The 20097-nt window shown below is 41.7% G+C and overlaps 1 protein-coding gene across 1 annotated transcript in view; it reads right to left on the bottom strand.

Moving 5' to 3' along the window:
- Positions 1 to 20097, bottom strand: part of LARGE1 (LARGE xylosyl- and glucuronyltransferase 1) — a 386604-nt gene that overhangs the window by 167818 nt on the left and 198689 nt on the right. Inside the window, exon 5 of the mRNA XM_044441252.1 lies at positions 16504 to 16627. Within this exon, the coding sequence (XP_044297187.1) occupies positions 16504 to 16627 (124 nt within the window). The remainder of the gene's footprint in view (positions 1 to 16503; positions 16628 to 20097) is intronic.

Genomic DNA, 20097 nt, shown 5'->3' with positions numbered 1-20097 from the left:
CAGTTATAGGTAAGCAACCTGCTCTTCTTCGTTGTGGCCTCTATGCATCACACATATGGGTAGAATAACAAGCTTACCCGAACTGGAGGTGGGAGGTGTCATCAATGAAGAATAGAAGAAAGAACAGCCCTGCCAAAAGAGCAATATTGTCTGGCACGAACATCAAGTCTGTAGTGTCTGGCAAAGGTACATGGGGTAGCCAAAGTGGCAGCTCTGCAGACATCTTCCATTGGGACTCCTGATAAAAAGGCTGAGGAAGCAGCAACAGCCCTTGTAGAGTGACCTCTTGGAGTAAATGGTAAGTCCAATTTAGCCAACTGGTAAGACAGAGCAATTGTATTTACTATCCATTTCGAAAGTCGTTGGGAAATGACTGGATAGCCCCGGTTGTGCTCCGAGTATTTAACAAAAAGTCTGTTAGAGTGCTGAACAGACTCAGTCCTGGACCTATAAAAAGCTAGGCAGCGACGAACATCCAGCATATGTAGGGACCTCTCTATCGGATTTGAAGGAGCCAGAAAGAATGCCGGTAAAACGATCTCTTGATGCATGTGGAACGAAGTAGCAATCTTAGAAAGAAAGGATGGGTCTAGCCATAAAACTACCTTTTCCTTATGAAAATTCAGAAAAGGAGGGTCTACCCTAAGGGCACAAAGTTCAGAAGATCTACGGGCTGAAGTAACTGCTATGAGGAAAGCAGTCTTCCATGAGACAAGGCATAGATCAATTGTCACCATGAGCTCGAAAGGGGGTCGTGTCAGTGCCTGTAAAACTACTGAAAGACTCCAAGTGGGCATTAGTGGCCTGATTGTTGGATGGAGGTTACCAAGTCCTCTCAAAAATCTTTTAATCAAAGGTTGAGAAAAAATAGAGAAACCTTGTACAGCTCCACAGTAATAAGAAATTGCTGCTGTATATACTTTTATGGAAGAAGGTTTAAGCCCAGACTGATGCAATTTGAAAAGGAATTGAAGAATCTTCTGTACCGACGCGATGATGCTTGAAACGAGTGAGATTCGGCAAAGGTAGAGAATCTACGCCATTTTGCTGCATATGACTTTCTAGTGGATGGCCTTAATGCAGAGTCGAGAATATATTGCAGATCTGGATGTAAGGTTTGTGAGGCAGAGGTAGTAGGGATTGCAGGTGGCGTCGACACCGGTGCAGCACGTACAGTTATCGGATCCGCCAGGCAGTTAGTTTCAGCGACAACAGGTCTGGGTGTCGGATCATGCCTTCCCTCTGGGTAATGAGATAAGGAAGAAGAGGGAGTTGAAGAAAATCCTCCCGAGAGATATGAAGGAGAGTTGAGAACCATGGCTGGCATGGCCACCAGGGGGTCATCAGTAACCCTGTGGCCACTTCGTAAATAATCTTTGCCAACACTCTCATGATGAGGGGAATCGGTGGGAAAGCGTGAAAGGTCATGTCATTCCAGGGAATCATGAAAGCATCCCTGGACGACCCCTGTCCTATCCCCGCTCTGGAGCAATAGTTCACGCACACCCTGTTCTGTCGGGTGGCAAACAGGTCTATGTCTGGTGGACCCCAGAGGTGAAACAGTCTGTCGCGAACCCGACGGTCCAGTTCCCATTCATGTGACCGCAACATATGTCTGCTCAAGAGATCTGCTTCTACATTGTCTGTACCCATAAGATGTACTGCTAGAAGAGTGATACCTCTCGGTATGCACCACTCCCAAATTTGCATAGACAGGCGGGCTAGTTTCGGGGACTGAGTTCCCCCTTGTTTGTTCAAATAAAAGACCGTAGGCATGTTGTCCGAAGTTACCTGGACAACCTGGTGAAGAAGTACATCCTCGAATGACTGCAGGGCTTTGAAAACAGCAAGAAGTTCCAGGAAGTTGATGTGGTTCCTGGAATCCCGGTGACTCCAAACCCCCTGGGTACGAAGGTCAGAGCAAATGGCTCCCCATCTCAGAAGAGATGCGTCAGTACCGAGAATCACTGTAGGGTACCGAGATCGAAACGGGACACCGACATTTAAATTGGCTGGTTCTGTCCACCATAACAGGGACTGTAGAACGGAGGACAGGAGCCGAATCCGTTTGGTAGGTGGATCTCTCTGTGGTCGGAATATCCTGTTGAAGAATAACTGAAGAGGGTGTAGTCTGAGTTTGGCATGCGGAACCATGGCGATGGATGCCGCCATGTGTCCCAACAGGCTCTGAATACATGGGGCAGGAACAGTCCCTTCTCGCTGAATCCGAGAGATGTGCTGAGCGATAGCATGTTGTCTGTCTTGAGGAAGAAAGGCTCTTGTCACCGTAGAATCCAGCCGAGCTCCGATAAAGTCGATCATCTGTGTAGGGAGAAGACTTCTGTTGATTAATGCAGAGTCCAAGGTCTTGTAATAAAGCACAAGTAATATCAACAGCAGACGAAAGTCCTTCTTTAGTCTCAGAAACCAACAACCAGTCATCAAGATACAGGTATATCCGAATTCCACGTAGTCGAAGGTGTGCGCAGACAGGAGCCATACACTTCGAAAAACTCTTGGTGCAGTGGCTAATCCAAATGGTAACACCTTGAATTCGTAGATTTCAGAGGCTACCACAAAACGAAGAAAGCGCCTATGACGTGGATGTATCGAAATATGAAAATAGGCATCCTTCAAATCCAGTGACGCGAACCAATCACCTCTCCTCAGCAACGGAAGGATATTTTGGAGCGTGGTCATCCGAAACTTCTTTGGTGTTATGAATCTATTGAGAGCTTTCAAGTCCAATATTGGTTGGAGACCCCCATCTCGTTTCAGGACCGTAAAATATCTGGAATAGAATCCGTGGAGTCCTTCCGATAACGATAAGCGATGAACAGCTCCTTTAGCGAGGAGTTGGCGAATCTCATCCAACAGTACCAATGAGGTCAGGGTAAACCGGATAGGATTCAGTGATGGAACAATGTTGAATTCAATTCTATATCCATGCTGGATGATGGATAACACCCACCCGTCAGATGTAATGGACTCCCAAGTGGGGAGCCGACTTTTCAGTCGGTCTCCAGATGAGAGGGGGGAGGGTGAAATTGGGAGGAGAGGAAAGGCTCGCTCGCCCCATCAGTGCTGACGCCTATCCGCATCAAAGCAGCGGCGGCCTGGCTGGAAGTGCTGGGATGGTTGCTGTCTGTGGCGTTGTTGGCATTGGTGTGGTTGTTGTTGCCAAGGCTGTTATTGTTGGCGGTATTGCGGACGGGACCATGACCACTTACAGCGAGGCTGGGATTGCAGTTCCATATGACAGGCTGTCATTCTGGATTCGTGGATCTTTTTTAATTTGCTATCCGTCTTTGCATTGAAGAGACCAGATCCATCGAACGGCATCTCCTCAATTCTCCGCTTCATTTCTTCTGGGAAGTTCCAATTACACAACCAGGCATGTCTGTGGAGAGAAATGGCACCGACGAGCGACCTCAAATCAGTATCTACATGGTGCCTGGCTGTAGAAAGTTGTTGCACCGCCACTTGCATAGCTTCCTTGACAAAGGTTTTCGCCAGCTCGCCCTGGTTGCCTGGGAAGGTGGCAAGGATATTGTCTAGGCGCTGCATAAGGAAATATTGATAGCGCACCAAGGTCGCCTCGTAATTTGAAATCCGCAACCCGAGGCCAGAAGCCGTGTATACCCAGCGAGCAAGGGAGTCAACTTTTCTTCCCTCCTTATAGCGAGGCGTGTCCACATGCTTCCCAGCCCCGAAAAGATTCCACAACAATCAAGTTCAGCTTGGGGTGGCAGAGGAGGAACGGGATGTCCCCTCCTGAACCCAGTACATGGACACATATTTACGTGAAGTCGGTTGTGGATGGGCCGGGAGGTCCCATGGTTGAGTCACTGCCTGCTGTAGAGTTGTTATAACCGGTAAGGTGATGGAGGTGGATTGTTTGTCCCTGACCACATCATAAAAACAGTCAGTGCTCAGTCCCAGTTGATGGTGAGCTTCGATGTCGAGCGACCTCACCAGCCTGGCCATTAGCTTGGTGAAGGAGATGTACGGTTCTTTGGGTGACCTCGGGCCTTGCGAAGTAACCTCTGCATCTGGCGAAGTCGAGTCAACCTCGGATTCATCTGATTCCATCCAGTAAGGAGGTGGGGCACCTTCTTCAGAAGGGCGTGTGGGTGGAGCAATGGAGGAAGAGGCCGGGCGCTGCGGCAGATCAGTCGAAGTTGGACGGCCTTCGGGTACAGCCACAGTTGTGGGAGGCTTAGCCACCAGCCGGTCCGATTGGAAGAGAGCCTGGTCCCACAGGAGTTTGTGGAGGCGGTTCTCCCGATTCTTCCTCGCCTGTTTGGAGAAGGCCAAGCAGTGGCAGCATTTATCTGTCCTGTGCCCTTTCCCCAGGCAAAGGAGGCACAGGTCATGCGGGTCCACAGCGGGTATTTTGGAGCCACACTTCCTGCACTTGTGGAATGCCACCCGTTGCGCCATTGCAGAAAAAGAAGAGAAGGAGATAGTAAAGCGGGATAATAATATTTTTGGTTTTTCTTTTTTTTTTCTTTTTTTAGGAACAAGAGAGAAAAGTGAAAAAGCAAGAACTAAGTGAGAATACTAACAGTAACATGAACAAGGGAATACTAACTTGGTAAGAAAAAAGGGAAGTTTTTCAACAAGTGAGAGGTAAGTAACGATTTAAGTGAGAGCGAAGTGGCATGAGGCACAACGAACGGCGGTTGCAAAGACTGGAAAATGGCAGATACTCCGCTCCTTATATAATACTAGGGGGGAGGGGGAGCGGAGTTTCCCACCAAAACCATTAGCTGTTAATCTTCCGGCCAAAGGCACTGCACAGGTGCAGAACCCATATGTGTGATGCACAGAGGCCACGATGAAAGGAAGGACTAGAATTCTATTCTTCTGGCCAAACAATTCTGGATGATTTTCATTTCACCTCTAGCCCACTTTTCAAGAAAGGGAAGCTGGAAATCTTATTTTTATTTCTCAGGATAAGAACTGTTATCCTGAAAGAGAGCTGAGGTACTTCCCATGCACGTCACTAGTTTTATAGGTGGGCCACGATCTTTCTATTATAGCTATGCGATCTATACTGACGTAATAATTTCTCTTCAGTTCTCAAGCATCAGTCCTGTACATGGAGGTCCCTTTAACTGGAGGAATACCTGATAAGAAGCACCGGATACCTTTTATGAAAAGGGCTTTAGATAAACTAATTGGAGTGTTCTTTTCTATACAAGGCTGTTAATCATTGTATCTACGTACTTTGGGTTTGCTCCCAGAACTGAAATCTGTGCTCTACCCAAAGATCTCTTCCTTTTCTGCTTTTCCACTAGATTATGTCGAAGGGGGTGGTGATAGCTGTACAACAGCAGAATATCACAATTGCACAAGAAGGGAAATATGTTTCTCTCAGAAATAATATTCCATTTTCCCTGTTCTAGTGGGAAAGTGCTTTTAAAAATAAAGCAAAACTGCAGCTTCCTAATATCATCTAAACACATGATAAACAATTGAGAATAAGGATTCATGAATGCACAATAAACACCTTGTGTAGAAAAGCGCTGCCTTTTGGTATAGAAAACTAGATTCTACAGTAATTCAAATCTGATTTCCAGACCCACTAGTAGAGTTTTATTGTTCTTCCATCCTGCAAGTTAGTAGAATAGATAAAAGCAGTATGTGCTGTGGCTGTTAAAATGATTTTAGTGAAACTCTGTAACTGCTGTTAGAGGAAAGCATTCTTTGGTTTCTTTGAACTGACACTTCATTCTCTTAAAGCGGACATCATCTAAAAATGGTTGTGAGCCGCCCCGAGGCTTTGGCGAATGGGGCGACATAGAAGTCCCCTAAATAATAAATAAATAAATAAATAAATAAAAACCGGAAGCCTGCATTCTAAAATACAGTAGCTCAAACCACAGCCACATTCAAATGCATATATTGAAAGATGTTCTTGAACTTTTTAAAAAAATAAATGAAATGCACATGCAAGGGCAAGGTTAACTTTCCTTTTCATGTTGTTTGAAGTTTACATGTAACTCCTGGCTCCACCTCAAATTAAAGGATTTTATTTTAAAGTATGGTCATAATGTAATTTATGGTTATCTTACGTTATGGCCCAATTCAGTATCCAAGTCGGCAGCCAAGTGTACACAGCATTAGCACAGAAACTGTGTTTTAATTAGCACACTCAGATGCTGGAACTTGTCATATTAAGTGAAAGGGTGGGTGGGGAGGTGGTAGTGTCTGGCCACAAGAAAACAGTATGCTTGTACTGTTTCTAAGGGTACTAATTAAATGTTTAAAAAGAAAGAAAAGGTGGCAGAGAAAAATTATGGGGGAAATACTAATGGCAAAATGGCATTTTCCAGCATAAAAGACAATCTAACTTTTTTGGGGGGAGGGGGAAAATCCATATCTGATAAAGGACCTACACTCAAATCTTTTATGTTGCCTAGCAAACATTAGCAAAATGTTTTATTTTAATTTTAAACCCCATAATTGTAATCCTGAATCATCCTGCTACCCTTCTAGATGATTCAGAGACTGTAATTATACTGATATTATCCCCATAACAGGTCCTTACTATTTATATGAATGGTTGCTAAGGAAACCAGGTATCAAGGATAACTGTGGAACTTGGGTATACCTAGAATGTCTGATACATGAGGAGAAGACATATGTCATCCCAATAAAACAACTCAGGTTCTGAATGGTTTTATAAGGTTTTACTTTTGTATCTCATATAAATGCATATTTTAGGGGTAGATACTGTTTCATGAAAAGCCAAATACTTGATTTTTTCACTGACAACAATGTGAAGAAATAGAGTTTCTATTTAAAGAAAGAGTTAAAAATACAGCTACTGAGGAGGTCTGCCAAGATGACTTAAAATGACACTGAAAAAGTGCAGTAGATGTTTCTCATTTTCTGTGTAATTTTCTCCACAAATATAGATGGTGTATTGTTCTTTAGTTTGCATGAATTCCCTATCAATTAAGAGGAGAGCAGAAGTCTGTTCAAATAACACTTACTGACACCCTGAAGAATTTCTGGCACATAAACCAAACCTGACACAACATCATTTAAAGACCACATTCAGACAATCATCCATCTCATCTTATTAAGATGAGATATGCACAAGTCTTTGCCTGCAAGTCCCTTCATATGTTCCTTCCCAGTGTGCAAACAAACCAGTAAACCTCTAATTAACCATAGTTTCCAATTTTGTTTTTCCTGAACTGGGAAACTGTGATTGGCAGCTCTGGAACAAGTTATGGCTTGAAGCTGGTTGAACTTGCTAGCTTGAACAGAAACTGGCAACCATTGCTGTTCCCAGTTCAGACAAAACAAGGAACTATGATTAATAAGAAGGGATAGGATCACCTAAACCAGGTCAAAGTAAATCTTCTCCTGGGCAAATCTCCGCCTCTGCAACACTGCTTGTCTCCAGGTGGAAAGTTCACTGGACAAGCAACTCAGCCTACCATATGGACATTTCTCTGCTGTTTCCCAGGTTGTGAGCCATGGGTGTTCCTAGTGGTCACCTACTACATTTAGATATGCCCAGATTATTTCAGTGCTTCTTCTGGCTTCTGGCATTTGGAATGGATCTGTTCATTATTTACAAGGCCAACATAATTTAACTGTCAGAAACAACAGCTGAAATTAGCTATGAATCTCTAAGGTTTGCAAGATAAGGAGGGTTGAAATTAAGAGAAATTCACCTCTCCGCCATTTTAAAATGCTCTAAGCTGTACCCGTAAAGTCCATGTAAAATGGCTAAGCAGCAGCAACTTAATAGGCCAAGGAGATGTGTGTAAGGGATTCTTAGAGGTCAGACGTGACAGACATATGTAGGACAATGCTGCTGTTGGTGGAAAAAATATATTGAAGGGTAGCAGTTCAACCCTTATTTGCTCAAGGTGATGCAACATGAAGATGCGCTGCAGCCCATCAGATCTCACAGTTTGCTGGTGTCGCATTCCCTCCTTGGGCCCTTCAGACAAAGTCACATTGACAGATTCTGAGGGTAACTCTCCGATTGCACTTCCAGAAATAAACAGGAATGAAAGTATCCTTCATTAACTGGAGTCCTGGGTCAACATAAATATACATAGGGTATATCCCAGTCCATACACATGATCCTTTCATTTTTGAAGAGCACTAGATAAAAGGTACAGACATTCTCAAACTTTGTTTTCTTTTGAACAAAAAAATAAGTTTTGAAGATTTTCATATTATATAAATTGTATGTGTTTTATTGTTGTATTCCTTCTCGGGAGAATTTCTGTCCTGAAAGGCAGCCAAGCAATATTTTAAATAAATAGACAAATTCAGTGTAACTTAGACATTTCTTTTGTGGAAACCATTTTGTCCAAGTTAACCATTCCTTTCAAGTTAACAGGCAATACAAAGCTGAGATGATGAAGAAAGCAAATTTACTCACTGTGTATATGTAAATCTTCCAAATATGATAGAGAAACATAAAATGGATGTGTGTTATGTCTTAATCCAGCCAACCCACATTTCTTTAGCACAGGGAGGGGAAGCAATAGATTAAAAAACCCGGTCTTTCCTAAAGAAAGGGCTGGTGAATAAAATTATCCATCTTTCTTAACCCAGTGCTTTACATATGTTTTGGATTACTACCCCCAACATTCTGCACCATTGGCAATGCTTGATGGGGCTGATGGGAACTGAAGACTAACAACTTCTGTAAGGTACCAGGTTAGAGAGGCTGCTTGCATGATATTTTTCAATATTACCATTCAGCTCATCTCAGTAGACTGGAAACACTGGGAACACATATGAACTAAAGGAATAGAGGTTGAACATGGTGAAAATTCATTCTGAGAAATTCCTACATTTCATTGCATATCAGCAATTCTAGTTTCAAACAACCTGAAAATGAAGATTATACAAGACATTGAAACGCATACATCCTTCTGAAATTTCACCCACTTTGTCTCCCTTATTAAGGATGGGTGTAGTGAGCACAATCCAGATTGTGGATTGAAACCAAATCTCTTCCTTGGGACAGAAAGAGAGACATTCTAGAGAAAGACAGAGATTAGGAAGGGTCTACCTAGCAGGAAGCTCTAACAGAGGACAGGTCACAACAGGATCAGGTCTCAGAAAAGAAGGGTGGTTTGGATCCTCTAGTAACAGGCTCATCATAAAATTTGGAATCTGACTACTTGCTAGAAGACACTCTTACACAGGACCAGTGGTGAAACCATGGCTTAAGGCTGAGCTGTTGCATGACAGACAGATCTCCTTAAGGAATCCCAATCTTTTCCATTAGCTCTGCACAGTTCATGATTTCCATACTGCCTGTCTTTGTTATTGCACCTCCTTAAAAAGGCCTTCAGGCACTTCGAACTGTAGGTTGACTATCTTCCTGGATGGTGGCAGAGAAAAGATGGGCCAGGGACAAGCAAGTGGCCGGTTAGCCTTATTCCTTGCAGTTTGAACCTTTGTTCAGTTTAGAATCGAGTAAAGGGAATTACTTAGGGTATACTTCAGGGAAGTGGCCAGAAAGGGAAAAAAAGGAAAAGGGGAAAGAGAAAAAAGGGAAAAGAAAAAAAATGATCAGGTAAGGAAACTTAAAGTGGATGTTCAATATAATACATGTAATGTCTTTTCAAAATATTTTTAACAATAGAATTTTAATGTGATAATGGAATCATGTTATGAACGTTCCCTAAGAACACAGAGGATGAATAAAACATCATGTGCATTAAATAAAACAAAAATTGGGATATGATAAAAATGATCTTTTATTTAAAGTAAATTTAAATAAAATTAAAAACACAATCCATTCAGCTACAATGACTAGGATTCACTCCTCTGGAACTTCATTATTAGTATTATTAAAATAGTTAATGCTTAACACTGGCTACAACAGTGTTTGTGGATTGTATCTACAAAACAATGACAGACTTCATCATAGGATTGCCCAAAGCATAACAGCTTTGATTTCCCTAAGATTCTAGTGCATTCAGTGAAAAGGAAGGAACAGGGATACCATCTGCTTCAAACACCTAGTGGTGTACCTGTCTATAAAATGCTCTTTCCTGATGCATGAAATGTAAATATTAGACAATTCAGGCATATATCCTGTGTGCATAATAAACATTCTCAAAACACCATCATTTTTGTGCTAAATACACATCATCACTCCACCTTGCCAACCTGAAAAATGAGCTAATGGATGTCTTATTGACCCTTTAATTGTTAGCTTTTATAAATACTTTTGGGGTGAAGGAGTGAGGTATAAATACATTCCTTAAAAAAAACCCAAAAAACAAAGAACAAACAACAACAACACCCCTTTATAGCTGGAGTGCTCCCTTTCACTTAGAATCCCTGGCTGATGCATGATGGCTTTTCTACCCTTGCTTCCTTCAAATACACATTTCCAAAAGTGCTACATGGTCCGAATACTGCTAAACTAGCCTTAGTTGTTTTGTATTTCAAAGGGAAGGTCTATTTTTGTGTTCTATTTGTTCTATTCTCAAAAGTACTACTTGAGATTACATTATCAGTCTATTTTATTCTATAATTCAACTTTATAGACTAAAAAGGGGGAGATAAAGAGAAGAGGGGGGCAGTAACAGGATGGGATACAACTTGCATTTGCATGGAGAATGTAATCTGTGATCAGGCCTAGCACTGATAGCTTCCTGGTGGCAACCTCTTTAAATCATGGTGGAACATGGTGCAACCTCTGTTATTAATAGATTTTCTTCTGGGTGGCTATAGCTTATGGTGGATTTGATTTAAATCACATTGACTAGATTTGACTAATAAGACTAGATTTAAATCATGGTTTTCTACATAATTTGCATACATGCATGCTTTATCCTTAGGTAGAGGAACTTCATTAAAATATTCCCAAACTGGGTCTCTTTTATGGCTTGCTGCCAATATAGATTCTCCTATCTATATTGAATAATATGATAAACCTCAGGCTATACACAAAAAGATCCAAAGACTTGTGGAACATTCTGCTCAAAAGGTTTGACCTTCATTTTTACTGCCTGCTCCTCCCTCCTCACACTTAGCTTCTTGTGCAGATTTATTCCACTCCTACAAATCTTCTATTCACTGAATTTTTTGAAACTTAGCACTTAAGAGATAAGGGGTTGATTCTGTGTACACAAAAGAACAGTGGGAGCAAGGTCTTTTTCTCAACTCTGTATGTTTATTTTATAACATTTTTTTGCTGTGAAGAAGAGGCATGTCATCTCTCCAGACACAATTTCACAGTTTTGAGAACTGTAAAACCCAGCATCTTTGCCAGTATTTTCAAGATAGAAAAATTGCCCAATAATCTTACAGAAACCTTTGGAAGAGCATGACATTGTGAATTGTTTAATGGAATTCATTTACCCAAAACACTGAACATTGCATGAATACATGCTATATAACTAATATTTATTTAATAATGAATAACCTTTGAACCATAATGTATCTTAAATAGAAAACTATATTTTGGTAGATTTTTCCACAAAAAGCATTTTATTTAAAATTCCAATTTAAATAAAAACATCTCATTTTAATAAAAACATCCAATTTAAAATGTAATAATCTGACTTAAATTAAAAAATCTTTTTTTTTTTTTTTTACTTTTAAAAAAGATCATTGATTTTATCCACCCTGCCACTGCTGTTTCTTATTCAGATCTGCCATGTGAGGACTGCCACAAGCCTACTTGTAAGGGTTGGCTTTCCTGCCACATGATGCGCTTGAGTCCAGCAGGGAAAAAGGAATGAAGTCTGGTAAGGTAAGGTAGTCCACTGTCTGCATATTCTTGCAGCAGCCTCTACTGATGATGCCAGATTGCTGCAATCGGGATTTTGGTTTCTTATGACATATACTCTCTCTAGCAATGGGCCAAAATGTGTATCCCACAAAAAAAATCTCTTAAAAAGCAGCACATCACAGGAACTAAGGCAACCTTCAAACAAAAGCAAAGGAAAGAAGATGCAAAGGCCACTTCTAAAATAGATGCAGAGTTCAGGACATCAGTGAAACTAAGCGGGTAGACAGCAGGGGCTCAGTGGAAGTGGTCTACTGTTTCCACTGCAGCTTGTAAAAGCTGGTTGCTCTGCTGAAAAAGAAGTTAAGAGAAGTTTCTACACTTAGAAACATAGAAACAGAGTGAGTCAGAAGGGGTCGCCTGGGCCATCTAGTCTGACCCCCGACTCCAGCCAGCTCCATCATGACATGACTACCACGTGCATGTCCAGCCTATCCTTGAGCACCCTCACTGATGGGACTTCGACCACCTCCCGTGGGAGCCTATTCCATACCCTCGGGGTCCTAACTGTCAGGAAGTACTTCCTGGCATCCAAATTGAATTGTGGTTCCCTGAGCTTTGCTCTTATTTTTACTATACCTGCCAAAAGAGTTTGGCCATTACTGGCCTGAGTGACTAAGTAATACAACTGTAGCAACTGAAACAGTGCATAACATGCTGGCAGCCACTAATCTACAACTCTGAAACTTCAAAGTCTGCCTAACATTGTATTTAGTACCTGGTCCTCAGTTGTGGCCATCGCCCCCATTTTAGTATCATCAGCGAATTTGATCAGCAGACTGGTCACCCCCTTTTCCAGGTCATTGATGAAAAAAATTGAACAGGATTGGTCCCAGGACGGAGCCCTGGGGGACCCTGTTCATCACTGGCTGCCATCCCAATGATTCCCCACTAATAGTTATCCTCCACTTTTGGTCCATCAACCATGCCCTAATTCATCAGACAGTGCACTGGTCTATCCCAAATCTCCTGGGCATGGTGGACATGTTGTGAGCGGAGCTGGCTGGAGCTGGGGGTCAGACTAGATGGCCTGGGAGGCCCCTTGTGACTCGCTCGGTTTCTATGTTTCCTCAATTTCTCAACCAGGATATCATGCAGCACTTTGTCAAAGGCCTTGCTGAAATCCAGGTAAACTGCATCCACCATGTCCTCTCTGTCTAGTCACCTGAAACCTTGCCATAGAATTCCACAAGGTTTGTCTGGAAGGTCTGATTTTGTGGAAGCTGTGTTGCATGGATACCAACCTCCTTTCCCTATCTAGGGTTACTAGATCTCTCGCTATTATGAGCCTTTCCCATTGTCTTTCCTAGAATGGGCGAAAGGCTAACCAGTCTGTAATTCCCCATGTTCCCTCTACTGCTCTTTTTGAAAATTGGGACCTCTAATGCCATCCTCCAGTCCTCTGGAACCTCACTCGTTCTCCACAAGACCTGAAAAATGGAGGCCAACGGGCATGAGAGCACTCCTGCCAGCTTCTGAAAAATCCCCGGGTGTAATCTCTCAGGGCGTGGCACCTTTGTAACATCCAGTGCTCTGAGGAGCTCCTTGATTTCTGGGGCGGGGGGTGACTCTAACCTGTGCCCCTATATCCCTCGCCTCATCTGGTCCCCCATGTAGATTTCCCCCATTCTGCTTTGGAGAGAACACAGATATTCATTCAGCATCTGTGCCTGTTCCCTCACATCAGTCACCAAGTCCCATTCTTCCTTATTAAGCGGTCCCACTGCCTGTCTCCCCTTCTTCTTGCTATTTGCATGTTGCTAGAAGCCCTTTTTGTTGGTCCTGATATTCTTTGCAGGTCTCAGCTTATAATCAGCCTTAACCTTGTGAAGAATCCTTCTGCAACAAGCCTCCTCCTCCCATGTACCATTTTGTTTACTTGTCCCAGTGTCCATTTCCTATAGAGGTTCCTCTTGCATCTAATCCCTCTTAGCATCTCTTTTTGCAAAGAGGTGGTAAGAGGGACCCATTAGATAAGGTCACAAAAGACAGAGAGCACTACAATAAAGACAAAATGAAATGAAAATGAGAACTAACTGGATAGGAAATGCATATCTACCACTCCAGTCAATGAGCTCCTTCCATAAGCATCCTCTCCTCCTAGCTTATTTGTCCTCCCTGAGATTCAGAGTTCAGAAAGGCAATGATGGTGTTAGCATAACTTGGGAATCAGAAGTAACAGAAGTATAAAAAAGCAAGAAAAGAAAAGAAAACCACCACCTTTCCTCAGGTTGAAAGTGAGCCCAAAGGTATCTCACACAGGGAGCCACAATTGCAGTATGCATTCACCTTCTTCATTCTGACTCGTCTATGTTTCACACAGAAAGCACCAGGGCTGCATCTTATCTAGCCTATTCCATCCAGTTCTCATGCAAGGGGCAAGAGATTCCATGGACAAGCCCATAGGCTTGAGCAAGAATGCAAATCTAGTCCAGCTACATCCCCAGTTTGTCCTCCAGCACTGCTCAGATGGCCATTCCTTTCCTTGGTCCCACCCACTTTTCTTGGCTGCTGATTATCAGTAATTGCTTTAAGATAAAGCACTTACATTCTGGCCATACACCTTTTGCCTTAGGCCCCATCCACCACTTGAATGTGACCTCTAAGAGCTTCTTGGAAATTGAGTTTGGTCTTTGGGCTAAAAGAAGATTAACATCCCTGGTCTAGAGGGAATTGGGGCCAACTAGTTTGGAAACAAGGCTGAGAGTACCTGCTTTAATTTCAGCAGTGATGTTGAACAGTCTCTGGGCCCAACAATTACCAAGAAGGAAAAAATCACCCTGGGAAGCCTTTAAAGCCCAGCATAAGCTGTTTAGAAAAAAGCCAACGGTGTAAGTCATGATAAACCAAAACAAGAGAGGCCTCCTTGAATCATGGAAATGCTTCTCTTTTGAAGTGGCGGAAATGAAGAGAAAGTCTGTAAACTAGTGGGCTTGCAGTCTTAATTAAAAAGCCTGTGTTTGAGTTTCATGTGATAAATAATAATGCACAAGCCTACATTTTCACCAGAATACAGTTTTCAGCAAGATGATACATCTAGATCAATATCAACCTGCTTCTTAATATGAAAACTATACCAAAGTCATCCCTTTAAAAAAGAAAAAAGGTAAGAGCATTTTCTGAAAGGTAAACCTTCCTCTTTACCATGTCTTCCAATTATATTCTGTTTTCATTTCTGCCAAACATGTGGAGTGGTTTGGAATTTCCTTAATTAGTTCAGCAATTTGCTAAATTTTGTTTTTACCTTTTTACAGGATTTTAATCAAGTTTAGCATGGCACTGATTTGATATGCCACACAAATTACTGCCACAACCTCCAGATGCCAGGTTTTAAAATATTTTCAGCAGTTCTTCTGGATGACATTCATTCTGCACTTTCAGCCCACTGGTCAATTGCCATGATCCAACAGAAGTCTGCAGCCCAGAATATATTCACTGGAATTTTGATTCAAATGGAAGGGGACTTATTCCAAAGTAAATACGGTTAGGTGTTCATCATGTGTCTTTTTTCTTAGAAAGCAGTTCTCTATTCGAAGGATTGTCCTCTATTTTGAAGGAGCACACTATTTGAAGGTCTGTCCAGTCCAAGTGCAGTTTAAAGAGAAAACAACCATCACAAAGGACACCTCCTTCAGGACATTGAAGCTGCTCACCAACACTTAGCACTTGGGCAGCAGGCTAAGTGAGACATACAACTTGATACATGATGTCACCATTTCATTTCCATTTAAATTACAATAACAATATTTAAACAGGCCCGATTTAAAGTCCTTTTAAAAAACATACAAATTGCTAAATGACTTGGGACCTGGTTACTTGAAGGACTGCCTTTTCCAATAGACTCGTGCCCACCCTTTGAGAACTGGGAATGAGGTCCTTCTAAAAGAGTCATCTCTAAAAGGAAGTGAAAGAAATGGCAATTAGAAGAAGGGCCTTCCCAGTGGCTATCCCACACCTTTGGAATGGGCTTCCTAAAGAGGTCCACCTGGTGCCATCATTAATTTTGCCTGGGTGTCAGGCAAGAACAGGTATCTCGTGATTTTAGCACCTGATTATAAGAACTCACTCTGCTCCAGCAGATTTCCTCCCTTCCCCCTTGTACTTGTAATGGAAATGTTTAATTAATTAAATCAATTAATTGTAATTAATTTATTTTAATGTTGTTAGCCACTTAGAGGGCCATGTCAGGCTATTCAGTAGCATATAAATATGAAAAGAAATAAATCAGTCAAATTGCATCTATACATATTAATATACATAAGCAATTGTAATGTAAATTAAGTGATGCATTTCATCTTTTTCGAGTGATTCTTAGGTGACCATCTTATTAGGAGATATGGATATGTGATATATATACCATAATATTTAATATTATTCAAGGGAAAGAGGAAATAATGGTGCTGCTGGCATTCCAAATGCGCTTATCTGTCCTGCGTGTTTCCTTCCAAGGAACTCAAGGTGGCTCATGTAATTCTCCTCCCATCCCACTCTTATCCTCACAACAATCCTGTAGGGAAGATTGGGCTGAGAGTCTGTGACTGGCCCAAGGTCGCCCAGCAAGCTCATGGCTCATGACTGAGTGGGGACTTGAACCTGGATCTCCTGAGTCCTAGCCCAGCACTCTTAATCACTAGACCACACTGGTTGTCATAGTTACAGAGGAAGAATTCAAGCAAAGCAGTCTTTGTAGCACCGTTTTACTTTACCTTCAGCTCATCAGCATCATAGAAGTCTATGCGCACTGCAGGGACCATCCATGTCTGGAAGAGGGTTGCCAGGATCTGTTTTGCAATGGCATCTGCAATAAGGTGGAAATGAAGCGGGTTCCGTCTGATGGAAAGAAAGGAGAGGCAGAGAACACTGGTAAATGCTTCAAGCTTCTCGCTGTTACTGCTTACAGTGGTTTATAATAACTGTTCGCAGCCATATAATAAGCTACAATATTATTTTAAACAATAATTTTCATTTGGTAATGGCCTATAACTTCATCTCATAACATCCAATTTGCTCCATCAAAGGCTACTAATTCACTCCCACTTAGATCAATGGGAATGAGAGTCGGATCTGTGCTAAAGTTTCTGAGTCACTTCAGTAGACCTGATGTGGTGAGAATCTTTTTACCTAGGGAAGAAGGGAGAAGAACAGAAGACACCACTACGCTTACGTGCAGAGTAACATAGATAGTTATGACCAGTAGGATCTACACAGCTTCAGTACTGCATGTCCAGCATGATCAAATGGGTTGAGTACAGTCCCCATCCCAGTAGATCAGATGGCATAGTTTCTATCCCAGTCCAAAGAAACTGGGATCAGTCTCTGAACTTGTGCTTTCTTTCAGCAGTTATTACTGAAAAAATGGGCATTCATCCATCCATCCATCCATCCATCCTGGGTACTGTGTACCATGAGTTGTCGGGTGGGGTAGCATTCACTGTTCTGCATCAGGCAGTGAAGGGTCTTGGGCTGGCCCAGAATCTAGCCATAGAGAAACAGCTCTCCTTCTTCTCTGGCAACATCGGAACCTGCCCTTTATAAGCTGACAGTGCAGGCTCATGGCTGCGACAAAACTCACGGATAATTAAAACAATCTGAGGCAATACAGTGCATTTCACAATGCAACAGTGATAAGCAGGACAGCCTTCTGGAAACATGCCACCTCATGATTAATCCATTTTATGTGCATAATCCCAAACAGGAGGTACATACATGTTTTCAAAAGTAACAGAAACATATAGGAAAACAAATGCCTTTCAATAGAAGATTTGACAAAATGGACTATTCCAGAAGCTTCTTTATATGTACTGTCTTTTTATGGCTAGGAACTTAGCTTCATCCAAATAATCACTGGGTTTAATTGGTGCGTTTTTTAGCGGCAGAAGGGAGGGGGAAATTTATTGTGGTATGTTGTGTTTTGGGGAGTTACTATTATGATCTTTTTAATTAAGAAATTGTTCTGAGTATTGGGATATGATGGGATTTAAAAAAATCATTTTCCCCCTCACCCATATGCTTCCTTATTTAGAGAGAAAAATCTAAGTTCTAATTCTCACAAGCAGATGGAGAAGAAACCTGTGTCTTAAAAGTATCACTTCAGAATGCAGGGAAAGGCTCACATGATTGAATAGTATTTTACATTAAAATAAATAACTGAATCCCTCTACAGAGAAGGCTAGCTATCAGGAGGAAGTGCTCTAGTCCAACATTTTCCTTGACAAGCTAGCTTTCTCCAAACAGATAAATTGTGACTTAGCTCTTTAACTGCTCTTTCTGAGAGTGAGACTTTAGTTAACGCTTCAGGTAAAGTAGGGTAACTTTTAGTAGAGGAAATTTTGTGATACTTCTATGTCATTGTGAATCTTTCCCCTTAGAAGGGTGGGCTGAATGATTTAAAAGCTGTTAAGACAACAGATGGTCCAATTAGCCTTTAGCATCTTCCCAACCTTGTTTCAATCTCCTGAAAGGCATCATGTGTTCTTGTTTGCTTGAGATTTATAAAGTGGAATAGATGTTCCTGTCAAACGTAATTTTTCATCCTTGGTGGGATACTTTATAAGGTGCTCCATAACAAAGAGGATGTGTGAACTGATGGTATTCTTCTTTAGAAACAAGCAAGAGGGGGAAGTTGTGACTAATGTACTTTTTGAAAAGATGCCACAGGTTGATCCAAATACTTCATCCAGGAGATCTGAATGCAAACAATTCTAATACACTTACATTTTCTTATTCCAAAGTTTCACTTTATTCTTTTTCCTAATGTATAATTCCAAAGAACAATCTGGAAAAGTCAACGAATTCCTTTTTTCCGTTCTTTCTCAATGCTATAGTAAATGATGTTTAAAACCAGAGGTGGAGCACATCAGACCCATGGGCAAATCTAGCCCTCTTGGTATTCCAGTGGAGCCTTTACCTGGTTCCACACATTTTCCCCAACCACTAATTATTTACTGGTTTCCTGGCTTTTGTAGTTTTTCCTCCTTTCTAAAAGAGGATTTACATACTGTTAGGTAGGCTCCAGCAGTATGTGGACCGAGAACTACCAGAAATATAGGCAGGATTTTGAAGAGGGAGAGGAACTAGAGATCAAATTGCCAACATACACTGGATCATGGAGAAAGCTAGGGAGTTCCAGAAAAACTTTTACTTTTGCTTCATTGACTATGCTAAAGCCTTTGATTGTGTGGATCTCAACAAATTGTGGCAAATTCTTAAAGATATGGGAGTACCAGGTGATCTCATTTGTCTCTTGAGAAACCTATATGTGGGTCAAGAAGCAACAGTGAGAACTGGACATGGAACCACTGATTGGTTCAAAATTGAGAAAGGAGTTCAGCAAGGCTGTATACTGTCACCCTGTCTATTTAACTTATATGCAGAGCACATCATGAGAAAGGTGGGGCTAGATGAATCACAAGTTGGAATTAAGATTGCTGGGAGTAATATCAACAACCTCAGATATGCAGATGATACCACTTTAATGGCAGAAAGTGAAGAGGAACTAAAGAGTCTCTTGATGCAGGTGAAGGAGGAGAGCGCAAAAGTTGGCTTGAAACTCAACATTAAGAAAACTAAGATCATGGCATCCAGTCCTCTCATTTCCTGGCAAATAGATGGGGAAGAAATGGAGGTAGTGACAGATTTTATTTTCCTGGGCTCCAAGATCACTGCAGCCAAGAAATTAAAAGACGCTTGTTGCTTGGGAGGGAAGCTATGGCAAATCTAGACAGCATACTAAAAAGCAGAGACATCACCCTGAAAACAAAAGTGCGCATTGTCAAGACTATGATTTTCTCAGTTGCAATGTATGGCTGTGAAATTTGGACCATAAGGAAGGCTGAGTGCCAAAGAACTGAGGCCTTTGAATTGTGGTGCTTATACCAGAGTGTAGGAGATGGAATACTCAGATCAAGTTGTGACAAACCAAATTCAGGCTTGATATCAAGAAAAGTTTCCCAACTATCAAGCAATACAACAGTGGAGCCAGTTACTTGGAGAGGCTGTTGACTCTCCCGCAATAAAGAGATTCAGAAAGAATCTGGACAGCCATCCAAGTGGGATGGTGTAAAATGGTGACCTGCAACCTGATAGCCTTCTTGGCCCTTCCAATTCTACTATTCTGTGATTCTAGTCTACTCAGATACAAAGCTCTAATATTTCCATACTTTAGATTACTTAACTATTATCAGCTTTAGTTCTCAAATACTGCAGATCTAAATCAATTTATCTATATATAACAGTTGCCCAGAACCTCTAGAGAAAAATCTAACAGAAAATTCCCCTCTCCACCTCTCTCCTACACTGAC

This window comes from Varanus komodoensis, unplaced genomic scaffold (assembly GCF_004798865.1).
Source record: "Varanus komodoensis strain SLA01 unplaced genomic scaffold, ASM479886v1 scaffold39, whole genome shotgun sequence".
In the NCBI taxonomy this organism is placed as follows: domain Eukaryota; kingdom Metazoa; phylum Chordata; class Lepidosauria; order Squamata; family Varanidae; genus Varanus; species Varanus komodoensis.
Note: the sequence above shows the minus strand (reverse complement) of the source record. Positions and strands in the feature narration are given on the sequence as shown.